Genomic DNA, 27,608 nt, shown 5'->3' with positions numbered 1-27,608 from the left:
GCATGGCGCTGCTGTGCCGATTAAATGAGATACTACATTAAAATGCCTCGCGGGGCCAGCCTGGTGACGCAGTGGTTAAGTGAGCGCACTCCACTTCGTTGGCCCGAGGGTTCGCAGGTTGGGATCCCGGGCGCGCACCGACGCACCGCTTGTCAGGCCATGCTGTGGCGGCGTCCCATATAAACTATAGGAAGATGGGCATGGATGTTAGCCCGGGGCCAGTCTTCCTCAGCAAAAAGAGGAGGATTGGCATCGATGTTGGCTCAAGGCTGATCTCCCTCACAAAAAAAAAGCCTCACATTGTGCCTGACGCAAAGAAGGTGCTTGACAGACGGCAGCTATATTAGAACTTATTATTTCCATCGGCGTCATCATCGCTAAAAAAATGTAGTCCTTTCCAGCCACTGAAATCTTCACTATGTCCCTGGTCAGAGTGATCCGTCTTCCCTTCCAGAGAAGAGGTCAGCCTCAGGCCCTCACCGCCCCCAAGCAGCCCGACCTGAGTTCACTTGGGGAACTCGCCCAAGGACCCCTGGGCCAGGAGCTGGAGCTTCTCTAGGTTTAGGGCAGGCCTTGTCTCAGGGGCCCTTCACCCCACCCCCAGCCTATCTCCTCTCTAACCTGGCCCTGACCCACCCCAGCCAACCTGCACATCTCTGCGCCTGGACAGCGCCCTCGCGGGACCTCCATCCTTGCCCAGGGCCTCTGTGTTCCCTCTCTCCTCTTTCTCCACCACGGGCTTGCTGCCCCTCCCTAGCCCGGGCCACCGGCCATCCGAAGACTGCCTCCTCCTTACTCTGCCTTCCCCAAGGGACCTGACAGCAGCTTCTCAGCGTGCCCACAGCTAGATGGCCACCGCTCCTTTTGTCGACTCCACAGCACCCGCTAGATGCCAGTAGCAACTCCTTCCACCCAGTTGTGACAACCAAAAGTGTCTCCAGATACTGCCAAATGTCCCCTGGGGAGGCAAAGTCACCCCCACTTGAGAGGCCCGGCCCAAGCCTCTGACACCCACCCCCAGCCCCAAGCTTTGTTCCTCTCACGGCCCCTCTCCTGTCTCAGAGCAATGCCCCCCCCACCCCCAACACCAACACTTTACAGCCCAGACTGGACAAAGCACCTTCTCTGGTCTGAGCCACTCCTCTGTCTTCTGGCTGCCAGGGCCTCTCAAGGTAGAAACAGAAAATGCAAAATGCACACAGTGAAGGACTTGACTAGTGCCTGGGGCCTCTCCCTTGTTTTCTGCTCAGATGAAGGGCCAGAAAAGGGGCTGGGCTGAGCAAGGCAGGCTGGGGCTCCCTCCAACCCCTCTCTGTTGACGTCAGGTACCTCCAGGGGGGAGGGCAGGAGTGGGGGTGGGGCTGGCCCGGAGGAGGCCTGGTTCCCTCCGGGATAGGAAGCCTGGGCAAGTTCCATGCTCTGCAAAGGTACAGAAGGCAGGTGGGAGCAAGATGGAGCCTCTTCCCTGGAAGTCGGGAGTTCAAGGCCCACATCTGGTCAGGGAAACAGCCTGGACTGGTATTAAGCACTTGCAGTCTGATCCCAGGAGGTCACCTTCTGTCTCTTGTCGGAGCCTTTCCTGCCAAACTCTGCCCGTCCACCTGCTTCTCCAAGTCCCCACATGCTTGACCTCCCATCAGTGCCACTGGACTCGCACTAGAGTATCTAGGGGACGTTTTCCATTCCTCCAGCATCTCCACAAAGAACTCAGAAGAAGTCATCATGCTCATTTTAAAGATCCCTCATCCAAGGTCTAGTCCAGCCTCTAGCCTGCCTGGTCCTGTCTAGACTGGCCCTTCCCTGCGTCCATCTCCAGGAGGGTCATTGCTCCCCTCTTACTGGGGGGATGCCAACACACCACCTCTTTAACTAGCACCCTCTTCCCCACCAGACCAATTTAATCTGACAAAAATGGATTAACACCACAATTTAGAAGATGTAGGCCAGGGGCTGTTAAGCTCTGGATGGATAGCTGCAAAGGGACGCCAACCCTTGCCCAATGCATATAAAGTCCTGCTGGACAAGCTGACTTCTGAGGGCCCTTGACCTTCACTTGGAGGATGAGGATGTGGCTGAACCCATCTCCTGGGCCTTTGGCATTCATGCCGGCCACACAGGTGGTGTAGCCGCAGCACAAGGCGGAGGCCCTGCTCCCAGGACCTGGAGACAGGCAGGATCTCGTGTAGGGCGTGTTGATAGGATGTGTCTTTGTCTCCAACTTTTCCCCATGTCTCCTCCACCTACTTCCTCTTGGACCCACTAGTAGGGCCAAGTTGGAGGGTGAGAGAAACTGGGCAGGACTTAGATTGCTGACTATGAGCCTGGAAAGGAAAATATCTGGTCCTCTCTCACTCACCTCTATCTCCGCTCTCTCTCTGTCTGCCCTGTAAATATAGCCCAATTCATCTCTCTAAAGCACTTTCCCGTCCTGCATGCCGCTATCCAGAAACCTTCAGTGGCCCTCCAGGGCTCATCAGATGAGATCAGACTCCTTGTCCAGGCATTCAAGGCCTCTGCCATCCAGCCCTCCCCTCTCAACCACCTGGACCTCCCACAGCCCCCAGTGTACCCCTCAGCTCTAGCCACAGGTTCCCCTCCCCCTGAACATCCCACAGGGACTGAGGGTGTCCCTTCCCCCCATCTTCCTTCAGGGTCACTGAGCATTTCCTGTGTGCCAGTCCTCATGCTCATCATGTTATAATCGTTTATCTCACGTAATTCTCATAACACACCTCTGAGATCAGTACTTGAGGAACCCCCTTTCATAAATGTGGAAACTGAGGCCCAGAGAAATTGGGAACTGGCCTTAAATGACATCAGTGAGTGACAGAGCCAGGTTTTGGTCTTAGAGAGTCTGGCTGCAGAGTCTCCCCTCTCTCCTGCACACCACACTCTCCTCCTCCTCTATCTCCTCCTCCTCCTCCTGCTCCAGCGTGCACCAGGACTTCTGCACAAGGCTCCGACTGGCTTCCAGCTGCCACCCTCTCCCTGTTCTGGCTCTCGTCCACACGCCACCAGAGAGCTTTTCATGGATCCAAGTTGATCGCAATGCTGACAAGTTTGCAGAGCTGACTGTGTGCCCGTCCCCAGGCCCTGAGCTCCCAGCCACCACACTCTTGCTCCTCTGCCAAAAGCCCTCAACAGCTGCCTCCCATGTACAGGCTAAAAGGCAAGCTCTTCACTCTGGCCCCATCGTGTCCAAACTCATTGCCTACTAAAACCCTGCTCTCCCCACCGCCCCGTGCAGCCCCTGCTTCCCAGAGGCTCCCTGCCCTGTCATGCTTACACCTTCACATGCGCTGTCTCCTTCACATCAAATACTTCACCTCACTCCTACCCTGGGAGGCAGACACACAGGTGTCCTTCAGGCCACAGCTCAACTGTGACCTCCTCTGTGATGGAGTGAACACTTGGTCCTCTAAGCTTCCTGAGCACCTTGAGCTGCTTCTCTGAGAGAATTGTATCTGGGTCTGTATCCTCCTCCTCAAATGTGAGCCCCTGGAGATCAGAAGAGTTCTAGCCAACCCATTGTTACTGAGCATCTGCCATGTGCCTGACACCCATGCAGGCACCAGGGTTCTAGACCTGAACCAGATCTTGACCTTCAAAGAGCTTGCTGTCTAAAGGGGAGAGAGCATGGAAATAGCCAATTATGAGAAAAGTGATAAATTCTATGAGGGAGGTGGGCATAGGGTGCTAGGGCAGCCCCAACAAGGGGTGACCACCCATCCAGGGCGATGCCCAACCTGAATACAGAAGGCCGTGGAAGAAGCTGTCAGGCCAAAAAAGGAGGTGGCTCAGAAGGAGGAGGGCCCCTGCAGAGGGCCTGGCACGCCCAAAGACACAGAGCATGGGGTTTCAGGAGAGCCGAGGTTCCATCACGTCAGAGAAGTTGAGCAGGAAGATGTCCGTACAAGAGGCTGGAGGGATGGAAGCAGCCAGAGGTGATGAGCTTTGGATGCTGTCTCCATTAGGATCGCTTTTGGCTGCATGTAACAAAAAGTCATTGGCAATGGCTTAGCCAAAGTGGAGGGTTGTTTTTCTCTTATGACGGGGAGTCCGGGAGCCGGCAGTTCAGGGCTGGCCCAGTTGCTAAGAACCCAGACTCCTTTTCCCTTCCCACTCTGCCGTCCTCACGGCTGCAGGACAGCTGCTGCACTTCCGAGCCTCATGTCCGTCTTTTCAGCAGGAAAAAGGAGGAAGGGCGAAGGTTAAAAGGTTTGTGCCAGTAGAATCTGCCATTGTCATTGTTTTTTAATTATGCTAGAATACACACAACATAAAATTTACTGTCTTAACTACTTTTTTTCCATCTTAACCATTTTCAAGTATATAGTGCAGTGGCATTAAGTACATTCACACTGTAGTGCAACTATCATCACCATCGACCTCTAGACAGTGATGTTCAAGTTCAGTTTCATCTTGCAAAACTGAAACTCTATGCCCATTAAACAACAATTCCCCATTTTCCCCTCCCCCCTAAGCCCCTGGCAAACACCATTCTAATTTCTGTCTCTGTGAAGTTGACTACTCTAGGTACCTCATACCAGTGGAATCATACAGTATTTGTCCTTTTGTGACTGGCTTATTTCACTTAACATAGTGTCCTCAAGGTTCATCCATGCTATAGCATGTGTCAGAATTTTCTTCCTTTTTAAGGCTGAATAATATTCCATCGTGTGTGTATATATCTATACCACATTCTTTTATCCATTCGCTAGTCGATGGACGCTTGAGTTGCTTTCACTTTTTGGTTATTGTGAATAATGCTGTTATGAACGTGAGTGTAGAATTAGCTTTTAGAGTCTCTGTTTTCAATTCTTTTGGGTGTGTACCCACAAGTGGACTTCCTGGATCATATGGTAATTCTCTTTTTAATTTTTTGAGGAAGCACCCTACTGTTTTCCATAGTGCTGCCCCATTTTACATTCCCTCCAGCTGTGCACAAGGGTCTCAATTTTTCCACGTCTTCAGCAACCCTTGCTGAGGGGCTTGGACTTGACCACTAGAGGATTTTAAGCATCTTTGTGTCTGTCCCCAACTTAGCACAGCACCAGCTACATAATATGTACATAACGTGTGTGGAGCACCAGGTGTTCCATAACTGTTTGCTGGAGGTTCATCCGACTTCTCTTAATCTATCCCAACCCCACACATCCTTTAAGACCCACCAGGAGTCCCGATTCCTCTGTGGAGCCCTCCCTCATGGCGCCAGTCCAGTGGTCTTTGCCCTTGTTGCGCACCCTCTGCCTGGCCCCTAGTCCTATGCACGTGTTTGTGGGGGCAGGGGAGGCACCCTGACTTGAACTCTTCTCCCTGCTCCATGGACCTGCCTCCTCCTCCCCAACTGGATGCTAAGCTTCTTGAGGGTGGGCCTTTGTCCTTGACCCCGCTGGTTTCCCCAGGCCAGCCTGGAAGAACACCCAGCACATCATGGACCCTTAATAAACAGACACTCAGGTTTGTACCGATTGACTTCCCGCGTGATTGCCTAGTCAAAGACTAGGCAGTGCGGTGATTTCACGGCAGCAGAAATGACCCTCGATTTGAGACTAAAGGGTCAAGCCCTGACTGGACACTTCCACCTTGTTACTTCCAGCAAGACACTTAACCCGTTGCCTCAACTTCAAAATGGTGATAAAGATCACTTCCCTTTATGTAAATGCTTCACAGATTATGAGGCCCTCTTGCATACGTTATCCTTTTTAATCCCTACAAGGACCCTGTGAAGTAGGTAGGGCAGGATTTATTTAATCTCTATTTTCAAGATGAGAAAATGATCGCTCAGAGAGGTTAAATGATTTGCCTGAAATACTCAGCTGATAAGTGCCAGAATGGGCCCTCTGACTTCCTAGGTGTGTAATCCCCTCCCTGCCCGTCTCACAGGAAAGGGTGCTGTGGGAATTAAATGACCCTCTGAACAGGAAGGTGCTTTGTAGACCAATGGGTGTTCTTTGCTTTTTCAGCATCTCTGTAGATTTGGGATTGTCCTCTTTGATCCATGGGAGATGGGAAAAGATGGGGATTTGGTCAAAGAAGGAGAGTGGAAGGTCCTGCTTCTCTGGAGGGCGCCTGTGGATTCAGACAACTGACAGGGCAGGGAGGGTGTTCCCAGCAGCCCAGTAGGGTGTTAGCTCCCGGGGAGAGTTTTCATCCCTGGCCTCCATCTGAGGAGAGCGGAGACCGACAGGCAAGGTCCTGTTCCTCAGAGCCTGCAAGTCTCACGTACTTCCCTGGAACCCACAGGCTCTGTCACCACAGCTCCCCGACCTCTCTCCTTCCTTCTCCAGGGCTAACCCCCATCCCCTCTCCCTCCACCTCCTCTTCGCCCTCCTGCTCCCTCCTTTCAAAAGCATAATGAGTTTGATAAGAAATTGTCTCGTTAACAGGATTAGCCACGGAAATCTCTTGTCCCCTCCCATTCCTTCTGTAATGCTCCTGTCTTGTGTCCTGTAATTTTCTGCTGGTATCAGAGGCTCTGGACCACCTCAGGGATATTAATTCCTACTTGTTCTTTGATCGTGTGACTGCTGATATGCCAGGACGCCCCCACAGCTGCTGGGCCAGCTGCCGAGGCCTTGTGGGTAAATTACATGAGGCCCTCACTGGCTGTCTCCCTCCATAGTTGGCCGCTCCTGATTTTCTGCTGCTATTACCATCCCCTTCACCCTTTAGCTTCCAATTCTGGGAGTAGCAACTACCTCTAACTTATGGGCCGAGGAGGCAGATCTAAAGCTGGAGCTTAGCTGATAGAAGAATGATAAATGAATGCCTTTCAATCCACTCCTTTCCTTCCCTTTCTACCCCTAAACACACACACGTGCACGCGTCCCTCGGAAGGCTCTAGAGAGGGGGAATGCAGACGTAGTTTGGCAGTGTGGATGAGGGTCGGGCTTTGGCCCTGGGTTCACTTCCTGGACCTGTGACATAGTCAACAACTGGCTTAACCTCTCTGAGCCTCGATTTTCTCATCTGTACATTGGGGATGATAATGCCCATCTGGCAAGGTTGTGGTAAGGCACAGAGTATTGTACCTGACACATGGTAGGTGCCCGATTAATGCTGTTTTCCTTCTCTGCTCTTTCAAGACTGGAATTCAGTGGGAGTGGGGAATACCATTCTTGGGATTTTCCAAGAAATTCTTGTTTCAATCTTGAGTTATATCCCCAAACACTTTCCTCGCACCAATTCCCTCTGACCTTTGTCCTCCCAAGTTTCATACTCTACACATTTTTAGGGACTTATGCAGAGGAAACTTTATGGCCCGTTCAGCCCAAACCATTAATTAAAAGAAAGCTCGGCATATAGGGTGAATCCCAAGGAGAGGTAGCAGGAAAGAAGGGAATCACCTATCCTATGCCCCTAAACCATGATTGAGGACAGGGCAAAGAGGCATCCTGAGGAGGAGACCAGGTCCAGAACAGTCCAGGCCAAGTCCAGAATAGTCCAGGCCAAGGCCAAGTCCAGAATAGGCAAGAGAGCTGAATGGGCAGAAACCCAGGCTTTGGGTCAGCAGGGCATTTTCAGGGAGGGCAAAGACACAGGGAGGCCGGTGCTTAGATGAGTTAACCTACGTAGGAGGTAGGTAGGAAATTGCTGGGGTCAGAAGACGGGAGACCAGAGCTGAATCTCAGTTGATTTGGGAGCAGTTTTGTGATTGATTGTGCAGACAGCGTCAGAGGGTGAGAGGTGGGAAATTGCACCTGTCTGGTGAATGAGCCCAGAATTCTAAATGCTGTGGGGAGACCGGGAGCTGGCGCCACTCTGGGCAGGGTGGGGAGGCAGCAGGCACCCGGGGAGGTGGCGTGGGCAGAGCTACGCTGAGAGGACGTGGGCCGCAGACAAGGCCAGTGTCACCACTCAGAATACACACACACACACAGCATCGCATGAATCGTCGATGAAGCCCTCGCTGTGAGCCTGGCCTGGGGTGAAGCTTTCGCCTACATTTCTCATTTCTTGTTTGTACTACCCTGAAAGGTGGCCATTGTCAACAGCTAATGTCAATAAACAAACCCTGGGCTTCCAGGCCCATGGACATCCCATGGGGGCATTTGAGGCCTCTGTCCTCAAAGAGCTATGGAGACAGACAATTTGAGTTAAAATCACAGTTATATTGTTTTCCAGCAGTGTGACCTTGGGCCGGTTTCTGACTCTGTGAGCTCGGTTTCCTCATCTATAAGATGAGGATAATATTGCCTGCCTCTCGGGATTAAATTGAGGCAATGTCTGTGAGGTATCTAGCACTCTTCCTGGCACATGATGGAAATCCATAAATAAAGATACATCCACACCACCCTCCCCTTCTCCTCCCCCCGTGCACCAAGGAAGACAAGCCACCAATGCATTTTTTAAATTAACAATAAAAAGCAAGTGTATGATGAAAGCTAAGTAAAGGATACAGATACCACAAGTGAGCGGAGAAGGAGATGATAGAGGGCTGGGCAGGAGGAAGAGAGGCTCCTGGAGAAGTAGGGTGTAATTTAGAGCCAAAAGGCGCTGAGGTTGCACAGTGTTGGGGGGAAAGTGAATGGGCCAGCAGAGTGGGGGCGGAGCTCTCCTGTATTCACATCATTTCAGTAAGACAGACTCGCTTTGAGAGCTGATAAAAAGCAAATGTTGATGGGACTGTGGACATCTCTACCTTTCCTGATAAGCTCCCTGGCTGGCATCACTGATGTGCTGCACAGTCGCGCTGATTAGCCTGTAAATAAAAAAGGTAGATGTCTAGAATAGCAAAATTGCCTCTGCTGTTTGAGCGGCATCATAGGATTTTTAAGGGTTCTAAGAAGAGGGACTCAGGAGCAATCTAGAATCAGCAACATGAGTGGTCACTCCAAGCTCCTAAGTGGGTGGAAGTCGACACTGGATGGATTCTTTCTTCCCCAGAAGCTGTGTAGTAATAACAACGAGAGCCATCCTTTACTGAACTATCACTGTGCTGGCACCAGGCCAGGTGCTATAAATCTTGCAATGACTCCAACTCTGTGTTATTGGTACTATTATTAGCACCATTTTGTAGACAAGGAAACTGAATCAGAGAGGTTAGGTAATCTGGGCAGGATCACACCGATGGAGCCAAAGTCTGTCTTACTTCAGAGTCCAAGTATTTAATCACTTTAAAAGGCTGAGATTCATGCACTCATTCATTCATTCAACAAATATTTATTGAGCATCACCACATGCATGCATTGTGCCCGAAACTGAGCCCAGAGCAATGGACAGGCAGGCAGCCCCTGCCCTCATGAAGGTTGTGGTCTCATTCACCAACATGCACTGGGTCATTAGCAGGTGCCGGGCTTGGGCTGTGCTGGCGACTGGGAGGCAGAGGTGATGGATCTGCCAGCTGCTCTTGGCCTCTGGGGTTTCCGACCGCTCATCATGGGAGCATCTTCTCTCTATACCATGTGACACTGGGGGCTTCTGAACCAGGCAGGCCTCTGGGGTGGGAAGATGGTGAATCAGGAGGCAAACAGAGGAAGGACAGGGATGGTCCCCACTGCCATCCCAGTGCCCTTGGAGCCACATCAGATGACTTTGAGAAGTCACAGTGCTATGTCCCTTTTAGCTACACCCTCTTCTGGGACACTGTAAGACCAGCTTTCTTGTTCCCTGTCTATACCCACCCCATTGTCGCCAAACAGAGAGACCAAAGGAAAGAATAGGACGAGAGAAAGCAATGAGCATCTGTGAGGCACTGCTTCTACAGCAGCTCATTTGATCCTCACATAGCCCTGTAAGTGAGTCATTATTACCCCTTTAGAGGTGAGCAGGCTGAGGCTCAGAGGGTTTCCTCTCTGAGACTTGCCTCCAGGTCACACAACTGCTAAGGGGCAGAGCCAGCTCTTCTGACTGTAGATCCCGGGCTCTATTTGTAGTATATTCCCAGCCCTGGCCCAAGAGTAATGGGGGTTCAGAAGAGTGACATGTGGTGTCTTTAAGGAACCTGCATTCCATTTGGGAATACAAGACTGACTCACTTGGAACAGGTAGGAACAATCCAGATATGAAACTTGAGGCCCTTCAGGGACCCAGGCTGCGGCCCCACGGTAGGAGCCATGAACTGTCTGGAAAGGGAGAGAGGGTCTGCATTAGCTAGACTCACAAAGAGGCCTTCCAGAAGAAATAGGGTTTGAGAAGGGCCTTGCTGGGGTGCGGGGGAGGTGAGCAGCACTCCTGCTGGGGAGGGACTGGTGGGCATGCCCACAGCCATGCAGTGTACTTGAAAGTAGCACAACAAAAGCGTGGTTTGGATTCGCACAGCTCCGGCTTTATGATCTGGGGCAAATTGCTTTGAGCTCTCTGATTCACAGTTTCCTCTTCCATTAGAGGGAAAGGAAAAAACCCTCCACCTCAATAAGGCTGTAGCAGGGACTGAACGAGCTATCACATTGGGAAGTCCCTGGCACAGTGCCTGGCATCCACCCCATTGTCCTGAGCCTTTGCCTTGGAGTGGGGGCTGGGCCCAGGACCTACCCCTCCCTGCCCTCAAGGGGCTTACAGTCTAGGGCAGTGTCAGGCCTTTGGTGACTCCGTACCTTCTTCATCACAGCTGTGACAAGTGTGCAGGGAAAGAGGACATGAGACAGAAAGACTCTTGGGTGGGGTCTTCTTGAGGAAGGGAGTATGAGCTCCATGGTGGGGATCAGAGTAAACTTTGGGAAGGAGGTGGAATAAGTGTCCTGAGTAGCAGCAGGGCTTGCGGGAGGAGGAAGGAGCTTGGCACCCTGGAGGAAGGCCAGCATGGTTGGAGTCGCGAGGACCAGAGATGGGGCTGGGTGGGGCCAGGGGAAGGGTGGCAGGCCTTGGCTGCCCTATTAAGGACTTTGGTCTTTATCCTAAGAAAAATAGGAGGCCATGGGCTGGTCTTCAGCGTGATCAGATGTCCATTTTAAGAGGATCTGGCTATAGTGAAGGGAATGAATTAGATGAGACCACAAGTAGGTATGGACACATAGTCGGTAGGCCCTTGATACATAGTAGGCCCTTTATGGTACACACAGGATGCTCTGGGGAGCGTCTGCTCACTGAGGATGGAGGTGGAGCAGGGAGTGAAGGCTCCACCAGGGCCAGGCCCTGGGGTCAGAATGGATCTCCTCCACCTGTCTCTGCAGAGCCACCCAAGGTAAAAGAAAAATCCCAGCTATTCAGTGGCCCATGGGGCTTGGGAGGCAGGGTGGTCGTTCAAGGGGAGGAGCAGTAGGGTGGGGGCCACGCTTTAGAGGTGAGTGCTGGGCTGGCCGTCACCATCCGCCTCCCTCAGGCCCGAGGACACAGGGTCCCCCTCCCTGCTATTGGGGTTCTGTGGAAGCAAGGCAGCCTTTCCAAATTGTAATAACAGTTATTTCTATTACACCGCGAGCATCTGACACATGGAGCGAGGAGCTATGAAGCCCCCCCAGCGGCTAACATAAAAGTGGGGGTGGGGGCTCCGGGGAAGGCTTGGAGGCTGCGGCTGAGGCTGGGCTCTGCCATGTGCGGCGGGAGGAGGACTGGAAAGAAAGAGGCTTATTTCAGCACTCTGTTATGGCATCTTGTTTTCATAGTTTGTTCAACAAACCTCTCTCCCTCTCTCTCCCCTACTCGCCTCTCTTTTTTTCATCTTCCTCTCTCAGCAAATCCATTTAAATGCAATTCTATTCTTAAAGCGCCCCTCTCATGCATGTCTAATGAATGTCAGGGAAATGCTATTACAATGGGGCTGAGGAGGATCCGATCGGCAGTGTGTGTACAAGTCATTTGAAAGGAAGCCTGGGAGCGCTCCAGTTTTATTACAGCATAATTAGAAATAAAATCTTGTTGCAAGAGGAGAATGAGAGATGTGTGCTAATCCTGTGGTGGAGAAAGGTAGAGCTGTATTTAGAGAAGAGGACTCAGGGAGAGAGAGAATTAGCCACCGTTCCTCTGTCCCCCCCACCCAGACTCTCCTGCTGGTTCCTTCCCTGAGCCCTCCATCCTCACACCCCCTGTGACCCCCAGCTCCTTGGGGGCCGCTCCAGAGACAGTGCTGGTGCCCTTCTAGATCTCAGCTGCCCAAAGCGGTCAGTCTGCCAGGGCCCCGGGGGAGCCGAGCCTGGTCCCTCCCTGAAAATCCACACCCTCCCACCTTCTTAAGAGGCTGGTTTATGGGCAGTTGGGAGGTGGTGGGAGTGGTCGGCAGAGTCCTGCACTTGGAGGCTGGGGCCCAGGTCAAGTTCTGAGTCCCCCACTGTCGAGAGTTATACATTCATTTGTTCGTTAATTCATTTAGTCATTCAACAACTACTAACTGAACACCCAGTATGTGCCAGGCACTGTGTTGGGTACATTCATTAACTCATTTAATTCTCATAGGAAACAGGTTCAGAGAGGTTCAATGCTTACCCAGCATCATCCAGCTAGAAAGGGGAACACAGTTCGAACCCAAGCCCTTCTCTCTCCAGAGCCGGGTTTTTTCTGCTCCACCATACTATCAACTTGCTGGGTCCTCCTGAGACCTCAGACACCCTTCCATCCAGTAACCCCATCTCCTGTAGAGCCCAAAAGGCAGAGATAAGACAGAGGGACCAGGCTAGTCCCTCTTACGGAGCAGAGATGGGCATCACTCCGTAGCTCCACGTCTTCTTTCACCACTTGCCCTCTCCCCAGCTGAGGTGGCCATGGAGGAGGAAGGGCAGGGGCCGCTCCCCAAGGCCTCCTGGGAACACATGCAGTGCGTTGTGCCGCCCATAAGGAGCCTGGCACGCCAAGCCCCAGCCCAGCCTGGCGTCATACTCTGAAGATGAGTATGAGACCATGGTGTCTTCCCAAGTGCCTGGGGCCCCTGTGCCAGAAAGCAGGCAGGTAGACCCATCACCTGCCACGTGGAGGTTATTAAGTTGTGAAGCCTCCTCCAGCTCAGCTCCCTACTTGAGCCCTAGCTTCAGCGTCACCCTCACTCTGCAGCTGGCCAGAGGCGGGGCCCCGTTTCTGGTTCCACATGCCCCAAACCAGCTTGCGTAGCAGAGGTCCCACCTCCCATCCATCCAGTCTCCTCAGGACCCAGATATGTCTGCCCTGTCTGGTTTCAACTCCATGGGGAAGGAGCAGTGGGCCTGGAGACGGGAGGCCTCTCTTCCATCACATTCAGACCCAGACGAGCTGTGTGACCCTCTGTGCCTCAGTTTCCTGGAGTGTCACATGCGGTGATGGATCAGATTTGAGTGTTTGAGAGCACGTGCAGATGAGGCCCTCCCTGGGATGAAAGGCCCATTCCCAGGGCCAGTTCCCTGCCCACCCCGTCCCTGAGCAATACCTCCCTCTGCTCCCGGCACCTGAGGCCACCGAGGGGCCTCCGCTCAATCTCTCCCCACCCCTCACACTCACTCTCTAAACCCAGCCTGTGCCATACGCCTGGTGACCATCAGGACTGGCTTGCCTCTGTCCCCCTCCCCATTCCTACCCTAAGGTCCTCAGCCCAGTGTCTTCACAGAACAGGGCTCAACTCCAGAGTCTTAGCACTGGAAGTGTCCTCAGGGACCCAGATAAGGAGTGTATTCACTTTCTAGGGCTTTCATAACAAAATACCACACTGGGTGGCTTAAACAACAGAAATGTATTTTCTCACAGTTCTGGAGGCTGGAAGTCCAAGATCAAGGTGTCAGCAGGTCTGGTTTCTCCTGAGCCTTCCCTCCTTGCCTTGCAGACAGCCACCTTCTCACTGTGTCCTCACGTGGTCTCTCTTCTGCGTGTACACATTCCTGGTGTCTCTTCCTCTTCTTATAAGGACACCAGTCATATTGGTTTAGGGCCCCACCTTTATGACCTCATTTAACTTTAATTACCTCTTTAAAGGCCCTGTCTCCCAATACAGTCACGTTGGGGGTTAAGGCTTCAACATAGGAATTTTGTGGGGACACAATCCAGTCTGTAACGGAGGATCTAGGCCTTAGAGCCAGCCAGGGCCGGAGCTGGGACTTGAATGCACGTTCCTGACTCACATGCCGTGTGCCTTCCCCTACACCGCAGGTCTCTCTCTGGGCTCTTGGGTGGAGGGCTTACCATCCTGGTAGTCCAGAGTCCAGGGAGAAGATGAGGCAGCACGGGCCTTGGCTTCCCTTCGGCTTTTCAAACCCAGGCCGGCAGGTACCCCCAGGGCCCTCGCCATCAGCAGGAACACTGGAACGGAATAAAAGGAAGGTGCTCTGCAGAGTCAGCCCTAAATAGCTCCCTGTAGTCTGCCCTGGTGCTGGGCCCCAGACAGGGCTAATTCCTACCAGCCAGGAAATATTGACCACCCCCACCCGGCCTGCCCCATGGAGCGAAGACCTGGGAGGAAAGAGCAGCCCTGGCGGTGGGGGGAGTTAGCCCACTAGTCCTGTGAACTATCCCCAGTCTCCGAGCTGCAGGCAGACCACATTGGTTTTATAAATCTGTATTGGATGGAGCAGTAACTGGTAACCTGTATTGATTCGATTTCTCTTTTGCAATTGGGAGGCGCCTGGGGGCCACTCGAGGCACTTGGAGGCCTGGCATCCTGGGGCTTCCTTGGAAAACTTGGACTGTGACAGGCTAGTATTTCCTCTCTTCCAAGAGAGACTGAATGGTTTTTCTGACCCTGGCCAGAGCCTGGTCTCAGTGCAAAGCTCCATCCATTCCTCCCCGCCTCTCGCTCCCTGACTCCATACCTCCTGTTACTGGGGCCTTCCTTGTAGGAGTGAGGGGGGTGGGCAGAGCAGGAAACCCCTCCCTCAGCTTCTGGTTTTCCTGCTTCAGGATCCAAAAAACATCTCTCAAGAAACATCTCCACTGCTAGGATTCATTCATTCAACACGATACCTACACAAATACCTATGCTCCATGCGTGTGTTCTGGACACATGTGCCCTGTGCTTTTACACACTTCATATTATGGTAATAACCCCTCCTTACACGTGTACAGTACAGTATATGTCACAACCCCCTGGTGTAGACATCATTACATGGACACCGTGAAAGAACCCTGTGAGCCGAACCCGCCAGGGGTTGGTATCCCCATTGTGGGGATGAGAGAACAGAAGCCCAGAAAAGTTAAGGGATTTTCCTAAAGTCACACAGTTGGTAGGTGGCAGGTCTCAAATCTCCAATTTCTGACTCCAAATACAGTGCTCCATACAGCACTATTGGAGCATCCTCTTCCCCAAGCTGCCAACCCCTCCTCTGTCCCCTGCAATGCCCCTCAGGCCCGTGAAGGTGTACCCAGCAGTATACGTGGCAGCCTATGCACTTTGTGCCCTCGCAGACGCATGCAGCCACCTGCTGGTGAGCACACCTTCCTCACACATGGCACCCGGTCAGGGCAGGGTTTCCTTGCTCTGTAAATCTGAGTCCTCCCCAAACACATGACTGCCTAGTACCCCTGGCCTCTTACTTCCCTGCACACCAGCCTCTAAGGGACATCACGCGTCCATTCTTTCATCAGTAACTCTAATGGCTTCGGAAGCTGGTCTCATCCCACCCCTCACCCATGCTGTTCCCCCACCACTCTGGCCCTGGCTAATGAGAGGGAAGCCCCCTCCAGAAGAAGCAAGGGGCCAGGGGCCCGGCCACTGCTCTGAAGGGGTGGAAAAGTCCTCCTCCCGGGGAAGGAGTTGGCAAAGGCCCCTCCAAAATGCAACACACACTCTCCTGGCAGCTGGGTTTGGGGAACACAGCTCTAGATTTGTGTTCGGGAGACACACACACAATCCCGGCTCTTCCACTCCCTACGTGTATGAGTTGGGCACTTTCCCCTGAGCCACAGTTCCTCATCTGTGAAGCAAAAGGAGCAGCCTGTGCTTCCTGGGCTGGTGATGGCGCTTCCGAGAGGGAACACATGTGAAGGTGCCCAGCACGGTGCCTGGTGCATGGATGCCCACCGATTCATGCACCTTGGGGGGGTCTTTCCTACTGAGTTTATAAAACAATTTAAGACACTTCACCACCCAAGCCTGGATCCCTCTCCCAACTGTAAGCAGACTCTGCCCTTGAGGGGTGCCCAGAAGGGCTGGAGAGGGGAAGTATATGGCCGCAGGTCCCTGGACACAGGTCTCCTTCCTCAAAGGCCCCAGCTGTGGAAACCTCTAACATCTAAGAGGTTCAGCTTCCTTAAGGCGGGCAGAGATGGCACCACCCAAGCAGCTCGGTTCTGGGACTTCCCTGTCCACAGAGGGCAGAGCGCCTCTCGGCCTCCACCACTGTGCTGCATACCTGGTCTGAATGCTGGCGCCTGGGACTCGAATGTGGTGCCATCCTGGAAACACTGACCTCTGCGGTTAGTGATCGCTCCTCCAGGCGAGGGTAGCATTTCCCCTCCAATCACCTTGGTCAGGGAAGGACAATGGAAGGGGAGCCTCAGGAGGCTGGAGGGGGGGTGTCCGCTTCTCTCTTCTCCCTGGGCCAGGCTCCCCTGGTCCCCACGTGTTTGAGGAGCTCCTGGGCAGTGTGGGGTCACTCCCTGTGGGGGCCTCCCTCTGAGGATGCGTCAGCCATAGCTGATACTCAAGTGCCGGCTCATGTCACTGTCATGTTTATTTCCCTTTGTTAGCTCCAAGCCGTCAGTCTTGCTTTCGTGTCCCAGCCTGGACTCGGCTGAGCTGAGGAACCAGGACAAGATTCAAAGTGGCCTAAATTGGGAGCAGTGGCCCAAACCACTGCAGTGTGGGTGTGGCAGCAGTGGTTAGAGGGGGAGAGACCCCCAGGGTATGGGCGACCTCGGACAGGACTCCAGGCTGGAGATCCAGCTGTCCCACTCTCCTCTACTGCCAGGATTCATTCATTCAACACCTTTTCACTGAGCATCTACCATGTACCAGCATGTCCTGAAGCTGGGATACAGGTGTGGACTAAAACAACTCTTTGCTCTCAAAGAGAAACACCACGTGCTCTGAAGACAAAGAGGCAGGGTAAGGAATTGGGCAGGGATGTGGAGCACCATCTAATTTTGACAGAGGTGTCAGGCAAGGCCTCCCTAAGGAGCTGGGATTTGAGCAGAGACCTGGACGAAGCCAGGAATGAGTCAAGGAAAGAGCATTTCAGGCCCGGAAGGAGTAGTCACAGCAAAGGCCCTGGGGTGGAAATGAGCACATGCGCGCTCACACACACATACGGATTTTAAAACCAGTGTATTAGATGATCTCCAAGGCAGCTCTGCCGTTCTTTAAGCTAAGAATTTATAAATTACTGGGCAGGAAGGGAACTTAAAGATGATCCAGTTTATCTCTGTCACTCAGTGTTAAATCTTCTATACAATATTTCAGCCAAATGTTTCTTCAGCCTCTACTTAAATGCCCCTGCTGACAGGAAACTCACTACCTCACAAAGGTACTTATTCCAATTTTTTATAATCTTGAATTTAAAACTTTTTTAAAATTTTAATTGTGGTAAAATACACAAATACACATAACATAAAATTTACCATATTAACCATTTTTAAGTGTTTTTAAGTTCAGTTTCATCTTGTAAAACTGAACCTTACACCCATTAAACAACAACTCCGCATTCCCCCATCCCGCAAGCCCCTGGCAACCACCATTCTACTTTCTGTTTCTATGAATGTTGACTACTCTGGCTACCTCATATCCGTGGGATCATACAGTGTTTGTTCTTTTGTGTCTGGCTTATTTCACTTAGCATAATGTCCTCAAGGTTCATCCATGTTGTGGCATATTGCAGAATTTCCTTCCTTTTCAAGGCTGAGCAATATTCCATTATATGTATATACCACGTTTTGTTTATCCATTCATCCATCAGTGGACACTTGGGTTGCTTCCAGCTCTTGCCTGCTGTGAATGAAGCTGCTGTGAACAGCGGTGAACAAATACTCTTCGAGACCGGACTTTCAATTATTTTGGATGTATACCCAGCAGTGGAATTGCTGGATTATATGGTAATTCTTTTTTAAATTTTTTGAGGAACTGTCATACTTTTAATCTTGACTTTTGAATGCTTAAAAATAATTATTTTTAAAAGTCTACCGAGATATAGTAGAAACAGTGATTACTAGTGGCAAGAGGTTTGCCAGATCTAAAAACACTCAGAAATGGAATGGGTTAATCTGGGAAGGCTTCCTGGAGGAGGTAAATTTAGAGCTGGGGCCTGACTTTTCCGAGCTGCAGTTTCCTCATGAGTGAATTGGGGATGAAACTACCTTAGAGTATTGGGAAGTTTCATTCATTCATTCATTCTGGAAATATTTATTGAGTGCCTATTTTGTGACCAGCACTGCTTTCACAGTGAGTGGAACAGAAAACCATTGGAAGGTCATGAGCAAAGGAGCTGCATGATCTGATTTTGGTTTTAAAGCATCACTCTGGCTGCATGTTGGGAACAGAGGGAGGAGGCACGGGGGCAGAAACAGGAGGCCAGTTAGGAAGCCACTGTCCCTGCTTCATTCTGTAATTCCCCATCCCTTGTTCTAGAGGTTGGAGTGGGATCTGTCCAGTTCACACCCTCAGCACCCCGCTCCTCCTCTGCCCAGCACCCTCTCCCTCCCAACTCACCCTTGCGCCCCTTTAAGAGCAGAAAGAGAGGCCCGCCTTTGCAGAGGGCCGCCAGGAGGCCCGAGGTTTCTATCAGTTATCCCCCTACGACTCCTGCAGCTCTGGGGAGTCTCCAAGCCCAGCTCTCTGACCTTTTAGAAAAAGACAGAAAAGATGCTATCGGCTCACTTAGCACCTGTGTGTGTGGCCTCCGAATCACCAAGGAGGGCTTCCTTTATTTCCAGGCTCCTGAGGAGGGAGGGGGAGAGTTTGCAGGAAACCTGACCACAGGGAGGAGACTAGAGCCAGCTCCCCCAAGCCTTCTGCTCCCTGAGATGGAGCACCATGGACTGACCTTTAAGGAGCACCCCCCGTGTGCTGGCGACTTCCACACGCAGTATTTCATCTAATTCTCCCAGCAACCCTGTGGCCTCAGTCCTATTTATTATCTCCATTTTCCTGAAGGAAAAATGGGACTCAGACAAGTTTGGTAAGATCATAGAGTCATCAATTGTCTGAGTGAAGGGGCCTTACGAGTATAATATGTACTCCAGCGGTTCTCCGCTCTGGCTGCACATTACATCACCCAAAAAGCTTTTTAAAAATACCAATTTCCAGGGGGCCGGCCTGGTAGCGTAGTGGTTAAGTGCGCGCGCTGCTCCGCTGCGGCGGCCCAGGGTTCGCAGGTTTAGATCCCAGGCGCGCACCGACACACCACTTGTCAAGCCATGCTGTGGCGGCGTCCCATATAAAGTAGAGGAAGATGGGCACAGATGTTAGCCCAGGGCCAATCTTCCTCAGCAAAAAGAGGCGGATTGGCATCGGATGTTAGCTCAGGGCTAGTCTTCCTCATTAAAAAAAAAAAAAATTTCCAGGCCACACCCCCAGAGATTCTGAGTTTAATTTCAAAAGCTCCTTAGATAATTCTAATGTACAAACATGGTTAAAAACGCATCCCTAATCCAACTCCTCCCTCTTTTTGCAGATGGGAACATTGAGGGCCTGAGAGAAGACTGGGCTCCCCTACAGTCTCCCTGTATAGTGTCCCAGGGTTAGTGTAACAAATTACCACAAACTGAGTGGTTTAAAGCAACAGAGATTTATCATGTCACAGCTCTGGAGGCCAGAAGTCTAAAATCAAGGTGGGGGCAGGGCGTGCTCCCTCTGCAGGCTCGAGGGGAGACTCCTGCCTTGCCTCTTCCAGCTGGGGGTGCCGGCAATCCTTGGCATTTCTTTGCTGGTAGATGCATCACCCTGATCTCTGCCTCCGTCTTCACATGAGCTTCACCCTGTGTGTGTGTGTCTGTGTCCAAATTTCCCTCTTCTTATAAGGACACCAGTCATATTGGATTGAAGGCCCACCCTGATCCAATATGACCTCATCTTTACTTGATTACATTTGTAAAGATCTTATTTCCAATAAGGTCACATTCACAGGCTCTAGGTGGACGTTAGTTTTGGGGATACGCTATTCAACCCAGTACACACCCCATCATTAGTGGCAGAGCCAGGACTCCAACCTGGTCTCCTAAGGTCCAGTCCTGGGCTCATCCCCCCACACCTGATGGCTTGGCCCCTCTTGATCCTCCTCCTCTCCCTAATGGCTTCCATCGAGCCCTCCCCCTACCCTTCACCAGCCCCCAGCACTGATGGCCGCACCTTTCCTGGTGGAAGGATGTTGTCTTCTGACTGTGGAATCCCAGAGGGCAGAGACCAATCCAGGACTTCTCCATGGAGCCCAGTCCAGGACCTGGGGATGCTCTATAAAGACTTGATAAATCGAACCAAACTGAATCGAATGGATGAGTGCTCCTTCCTGAAGTAGTGAGAACCCTGCAGAGCGAAGCAACCAAGCAGAGGCTGGCTGACCATATGTCCCTGTGAGAGCTGCTGTTATTCTAGGAGAGTCAGTCTAACACAGAGCTTTAGAAGAGCACAGGAAGTGGACTAAGGGTCCAGGCTCTGCCACTTATTAGCTGTGTGAGCTTGGGTGGGTTATTCACCTCTCTGTGCTTGGTTAGTGATAATAATAGTATCCATTTCAAAGGATTGTGGGCATTAAATGAGATAATGTTTATAAAGCCCTTGACCTTACATGTAATAGGTGCTCAATAAATATTTAGCTTTAAAAAAAAGAGAGGCCTGCTCTAGATCACCAGGAGAGAGGGCGATGAAGCAGGCCGGAGTATTTGTAGTAGTAAAAAAAGGAAGAAGAGGGTTCATTAACCACGCACAGCACTTTCTGTCATGAGCGTGTTCACAGATGATACCACAGCCTTTGAGATGTGACTGTCAAGCAATGCCAATGGCAGAGTCTGCATTTAAACACAGCTCTGTGTCCTGGTCTTAGAGCCTGAGGGAAACTGACCCTCCCATGTAAACCTGTGGGGACACTGTTGGCATTTGGAGTGGAACAGTTCTTTGTTACACAAGATGTCCTGTACCCCTGACCCTTGACCACTGAATGCCATTAGTAACCCCCAGTTATGATGTCAACCAAAAATGATCCCAGGCGCACATTTCCAAATGGCCTCAGGATGGGGGCTGGACGTGAGGTCCTGGCTGTCACTCTGTCTTTCCTCCAGCTGGACCCAGCCTACCCCAAGGAGGAGGAGCCAGGATATGAAGTAGCTGCTTCCACCCATTCCAGGGATGGCTGGTCCCATTTGGGGTGAGAATGTGGGCTGCCAAACTGCTAGGGCACCCCGCCAGCGCCAGCCTTGGAGGCCAGCGTGTTGTGGAGCCCCAGCCTCTCTGAACCCCCCACCAGCTGGCCGTGCCTCCCCGCTCTCGACACCGTACACAGCTCGCTCCACAGGCCTCTTGCTCCTTCCTTCCCCAGCAGGGCCCATCATCTGATTCTCATCAAACATGCAAAACTGATGTTGCACAAGTTCCCCCCAGAGGGGATTAACATAATACCCCTGATTTCTCCTTCCCCTCTCCCCAGCTCTGCATCCCCCTGGCTGTGGCCGCCTTTGTTTCAGGAGGAGCGATACACTGTATCTGGAAATGTTACTGCAATTAAATATGCACAAGAAGGGGGGAAGGGAGGGGGGAAATGAGGACAATGAAGGATGTGAAACATCAGATGCAGCAGCTGCTTGTTGCTATAGAAACCCCAGCTCCCCACCACCATCACCGCAGCACCCCTCCCCGGCTGAAAATTCTGGTAGGGCCAAGCGCACCGCTGTCCTGGGCGCTGGCGCTGCAGGACAACAGGGTCCAAGCTGTCCGGGCTGGGACGCCTGTGGGCTGCCAGGGTTGATGTGGGGGTCTTTCCTCACCCCACCCCCCACCACCTCCCACCCTGCTACTTCTGACTGGCAGAAACACCCCCGGTAGTTCTGCATTCCAGTCTCAGTTACATCATAAATTACAGGAGAACTTCCGCCTTTGACTTTGGGATGTCACAACATGGAGACAAAACGGCACATTCAGAGCCTGGAGCGGGAGCCAGGCTTTCTCGGCACTTCTCCGGGTCTGCTCCAACTGCTGGCAGTGGGGCCTGGCTCCCTCGCACTTCGTTTTCGTCTCTTACCCAAGCACTGAGCGGGGGTCTGCACAGTGTGGTCTGTGTTGCGGGGGGAGCGGTGGGGTCCACACTCCACGTTCCACAGGACTGGCAGGCTGCCAGATGGCCGGTGTTCATGGGGGGATCCCAACAAGATGCCACTCAGCAGGGATCCACGGGAAGTCCCAGACCTGGGCGCACAAAGCCAGGCGTCCAAGGGTGGAGAGAGGGAAAGGGGCCTAGCAGTGGCTCGCAGACACGGGATCTTTAGCTGCTGCTAGCAGAGAATAAGGTAGTGGTATAATGGGCTGCCTCCCCACTCCCCCTCCATGCCGCCTAAAAATGAATGCAGGCTTAGTCTGGGGGTGGTAGCCCCGCTCTATCCTGCCCTGGTCAGAGAAGTCTGATTACCAGATCCCCACGGCTTGGCAAAGCGCCTGCCACATAGTAGGTCTAGTCCTATATAAGGGGTGTGGGAGGGAGGGAGAATTAGGAGAATGGTAGATAAACTGAAGTTTATTAAGAAGCAAGAGACTAGCCAAATTGATGAAGTTATTTGAAACCATATTAAACAAATAGGAAAAAAGAAAATCCTAAGGCTGCCAAGCCTGAAAGAAAGTTAAAGTGTGTGATAGCTGCCGTCCAGTTTGTAAGGGTGTATGTCAGTGACACGAGTTTAGCTGGTTCTGGAGGGCCCCAGTGAGTAGAACCAGGACCCATGGAGGGAGGTATGAGGAGAACAAGTGTGACGGAGGAAGATCTTTCTAAACGTCAGAGACATCGGCTTTGGAATGGGCCCCTGAGTGAGGTAGTGAGTTCCCCAGCTCTGGAGATATTCAAGTGAAAGCTGGAGAAGCGCTGTCAAAGATGTGGTCAAGCACATTCACCTTTGCAACCCTGCGATTCTGCAGCGTTCATTGTCAGAACGTGTCCTGCAGTGAGGTCACCGCCCCCCGGTGCTGAGATCTTGGACTCGTGCTTGGAGGGCTGGGACACCACGGAATGTGCCTAATGGAAGAGTGAGCCAGTATCAGGGCTCTTGTCACTGGTCGAGGGGGTCACGCAGCCCGCAGGTGGGAGGAAGCAGACCTCTAAATAATAGGATTGGGAGGGCATGGGGCTACCCAAAGTGTTTCCCCATGAGAGCCTGACATTCCAGTGCTAGCGGGTCCTTCCTACTAGGTCAGCAGTACCCCCTCTCTGCAGCTTCCTTCTAGGTCATTGTCACTGTCCCCATTCCTGTGCCTCCTCCTGGTGGAAACAGCAGCCTGGGGTCATCTCTGCCTGCCCGGGGAAGCAGCTGGGCCCCCAGAGAGCACAGAGGGAGCCAGAGTTGGCGTCTCAATCTCAGTCTGGCTGAGTCTCGGGTGAGAGGACACTGCCGTGAGCTCAGGGGGTCCCAAAGCCAAAGGCAAGCCCTCCCCAGTGCTCAAGTCCATGTTCTCCCTTTTTTATTTATTTTTATTTTTTGTGATTTTTTTGCTGAGGAAGATTAGCCCTGATCTAACATCCGCTGCCAATCTTCCCCTTTTTTTTTTGCTTGAGGAAGATTCGCTCTGAGCTAACATCTGTGCCAGTCTTCCTCTATTTTGTATGTGGGTTGCCGCCACAGCCTGGCTACCGACGAGTGGTGTAGGTCCGTGCCTGGGAACTGAACCCGGGCCGCCGCAGCAGAGAGCGACAAACTTAACCACAGGGCCACCAGGCAGGCCCCTCGCATTCTCCCCTTTGTAAGTCAGCCCTGACAAGCTCAAGTTCAGGGTTTGCCTTAGGACCTCGGATGAGGCGATCCACTCCGCCTCTGCACAGAGTCACATGTCATAATCTGCAAAATGGGTGTCCTGCTGCCCGTCCTCCTGGCTTCCCTGCCAAGTCCTGACAGTCAGACTGTGGAGGGGGCAGGAAAAGTAGAGTACAGTGTCTGCACCTTTGCCGGGCACAAGATGGGTGTTCAAGAACTAGTTGTTGAATTATTATCACGTATCTGCATCTCCATGTCCCCACATCTAGGATAGCTTAGCTTCAATAATTGTTTGTTGAGTGAATAAATGATCAAAATTGGGAGAAAAGAGTTTAGGCTTGTGTTTGGCTCAGTGCAGAGGGAGATCCGGGAGCTGGAAGGCCTGGGTTCCAGTCCACTCACTGGCTGTGTGACCTGAAAATGGAGACAACACCTCCAACAGTTGTAAGAACAAATAGGCAATGAATGTGAAAGCGCTTTGCAAACTCGTGCAAAGAAATGGGAAGGATGAGGACTAATATTCACTAAGTGAACGCTTAACTACGTGCCAGACACCTCATTATTTTTTTAATCCTTATATCCACTCTGTGAAGTATTATTTACACTCCATTGTACAGAAAAGGCTCAGAAAGGTTAAATAACTTTCCCAGGGTCACACAGCTAACAAGTGGAAGAGTGAGATTGGAACCCAGATCTCAGTCTGACTCTAGAGCCCAGCGTCTTTCTGTAAAACTCTGAAACATCTACACTTAAAAGAATAGTTACTGTAACTTCTATTTGTTTACATGTAGAATATCTTCATCAATCAGAGATGCTCCCCTGCCTTCGAGGCTGCGACAACGTCCCCCCGTGGTTCCCCCGTTGCCTCCTCTCCCTGGGCAACAGTCCTGGCCTGAGAGAAGGCCAGCTGCTGGCCAGGTTGCTTCTGGCGGTGTGCCCAGCCCGGGGAGTAATGGACTGTGTCCTGATTGTGTCTCCAGAAAACAGGTTTTTTATTACTTACCACGGCGGGCTGTACATCTCTGACGTGCAGAAGGAGGACGCCCTCTCCACCTACCGCTGCATCACCAAGCACAAATATAGCGGGGAGACCCGGCAGAGCAACGGGGCCCGCCTCTCCGTGACAGGTAGGCGAGGGCCAGGAGGGAGGGCACCCGCTAGCCCTGGAACTGGGCGCGCCCGTACCATGGGTTGGGGAGTCTGCTGTACTCAGGGGACTCGGAGAAGGAGATTAAAGAACATAGGTGCAGAAACCACTGGGACAGACTTTGTCCAGTTTGGTTTTGGGTGCCCTTCATGTAAGGACTCTGCAGATAAATTCTTTTGAGGAGTCTGTACCTGAGGAAGCTTAACTCTCCTCAAGAACTGATATGTTACCACTTATCAAATAATAAGCGTTATAGAACCCATCCTCTTTTTCCTTTTTTTGCCTTTGCTGCCAGGAAGCTCATAGATAAAATATGATGCTCAAACGTAGTAATAATTAGATTGAATTAGATTGGAGTAGATTAGATTAGGGGGTTTTTTGTCTTTCCTCTTGTCTCTAAGTGTTTTTTAAGATTCTATTTTATCTATTTATGCGTACATATGTATCTCTTATTGTAGCCCCCCTCATAACATTTGAAAGCAGGCAAAATATAATTCATAAACAAAAATATTTATAAATAAATATTTATAAATTTATAAATAAATAAAGGATTCTGATTCTGGATTGATTATAGCTTCTTAGAGGAGATGGAAGATAATACTTATTGAATCCAGAGATTTCGCTCATTTGTGGCCTATTGGGCACCAGATAGCCTTGTGAGGTGTGCACTGTTCTCCCTATTTTTACAGGTGAGAAAACCAGATCTTAGGGAAGCCAAGCAACTTGCCCGAACTGTTTAACCAGTGGGAAGCACAGCCAGAGTTCACACTCTGAGCCCCCGACCCCAGCGTCCTCCAGCTGCAGACCCCTCCGTGGAAGGGGCCAATTGAACACTCCGTATGTGCCCCAGTCGCAGCGAGTAGAGAGGGCACATGATGCTCCTCAAAGAGGGCTTTCTGGAACAGTGCTTTTCAAATTCTTTTGACAGTAATCCACAGACAGACGTTGTTATCATAACCTATGCGATACGCGCTGGTATTTCCTACGACATGCATTGCAATGCACTCTGATGTTTTCTATTCTATTCTGTCCTATTTTGATTTATCTAAATCTGGTTGCAGCTCACCAAAGGGATTTCACAACTTCCTAACAGTTTGCGACCTGAGACTTGAAAATCTCTACTCTTGAGGAGGTGGGATTGGAGTGGCTTTAGGAAGGAGGATGAACTGATAGTCAGAATGCCTGGGTTTGGGGACCAGACTCACCAAATCACGCAACCCCTCTGGGCCCTTGGAAAGGAACTTGACCATGAGACGCTCTGATTGTGTGTGCCTCTGACGTTCTGTGGCTTGATGTGGACTAGCCTGGCCAGCAGATGACTCTATCCAGGACCCCTCCTCATTTGCCAGAAGCATTTGGAGGCAAGACCAGGAGGGCAAGGATCGGGCTGATTCCCCCTTGTGTCCCCAGCGCCTGGCCCTATGCGTGGCTCATAGTAGGTGCTAAGTGAATATCTGTGGAATTAGCCAATGCCAAGGGAACCCGTGCTGTCATATGGGGAGGAGAGGGGGCTGCACTATGCGGCTCCATCTTTGTGGCTCGACTCTGGAATCTGCAGCCCCAAACCCGAATGTGTCCAAGTGGTTCCCTTCCAAATTATTAGGGCTTGTTTGTATGGTGTTTTGCATCTCATTTGCATGCCTCTCATACAGTGTGGGAAAGGCACAGAAACCCTCTCCTGCAGCCCTGCCTCCTTCTCTTGCACGACTAGTCAGCCCCTTCATTCTACTAATCTCACCGTCAACTTTTGGAGGGAATAAATGGGCATTCCTCAAAAAAGACACTCTTTAAACTGGAGGATATGTCAGCCCTTCTCCTTCTGCTCTTCATTCCCCGTCAGCTGTGAGAAGGGGAGGGTAGGAAGAGAGTAAGAGATGCCACCCAGAGACTCGGGGGGATAAACAGAACAGAGACACCTATACAGAGAGACAAAGACAGAGGAGATGACAGCAACAGAGTGCAAGAGGCTTAAAGAAAGAAGGAGCGAGCTGAAGGGAAGGGAACAGAGGGGAGCCAAGGGGAAGGGGCCCATGGAGTGACACAGGCCTGATGTGATGTGCCGTGACAAGGCAATCTGCAAGCTGCTTGTCTTGGCAAAAATGCAGCTGATCCTGGAGGGAGGCCGTGCAGAGGGGACTGCGCCTCAGGGGAGCTCAGGCCTCAGCCTCCAGCCGCATGTTTCAGGTCCACTCCCAGAGTGGAGGGTGTGGTCCGTCATGGGAGAGGCTGGGCGTGGGCTTCAGTGGGAATGTTTCACGCTTTTGTGGCTGGAGCCCAGTAAGCTCCTGAGGCTGGTGGCTGGGAAGGGCGTGGTCCCTCCCTGGCCGGAAGCTCTGGGCCAGCAGCTGGAATCCGGCCCTGAGGAGGTGCAGCTGGGAAGTCCTGGCAGAGCTAGGCCTTGCCAAGGCAGCTGGTGGCTCAGGGGGTCTGAGCCCCACACACCCCCAAGGGACAGCCACCCCCCTCTCCCCGGGCACAGAGGCAAGAGGAAGGGGTGAGAAGGACACATGTGGCAGTGCCTTGTCGCTGGTCATTTGGTGAAGGCAGCAACCATATCTTGGTTTCCTCAGTCTCACCAAGTATTTGATAAAGGAAGAGAGAGGGAAGCGGATGGGAGCTGGGCGAGTGTGTTGGAAAAAGGACTTATGAATCAGGCCTGAGTCCCTGTCTTAGCCTCCTCACGCACTAGCTGTGCAATCTGGCACAAAATAAACCATGTCTCCAAACCTCGGCTTCCTCATCTGTAAAATGG

The 27,608-nt window shown here is 51.8% G+C and overlaps 1 protein-coding gene across 1 annotated transcript in view; it reads left to right on the top strand.

Annotated features, from left to right (window-relative positions):
* DSCAML1 (DS cell adhesion molecule like 1) overlaps positions 1-27,608 on the top strand; it is a 347,767-nt gene that overhangs the window by 226,146 nt on the left and 94,013 nt on the right. Inside the window, exon 4 of the mRNA XM_087433751.1 lies at positions 24,690-24,836. Coding sequence (XP_087289877.1) covers positions 24,690-24,836 — 147 coding nt within the window. The remainder of the gene's footprint in view (positions 1-24,689; positions 24,837-27,608) is intronic.

This window comes from Ceratotherium simum, chromosome 7 (genome assembly GCF_057802395.1).
Source record: "Ceratotherium simum simum isolate JZ-2026a chromosome 7, ASM5780239v1, whole genome shotgun sequence".
In the NCBI taxonomy this organism is placed as follows: domain Eukaryota; kingdom Metazoa; phylum Chordata; class Mammalia; order Perissodactyla; family Rhinocerotidae; genus Ceratotherium; species Ceratotherium simum.
Note: the sequence above shows the minus strand (reverse complement) of the source record. Positions and strands in the feature narration are given on the sequence as shown.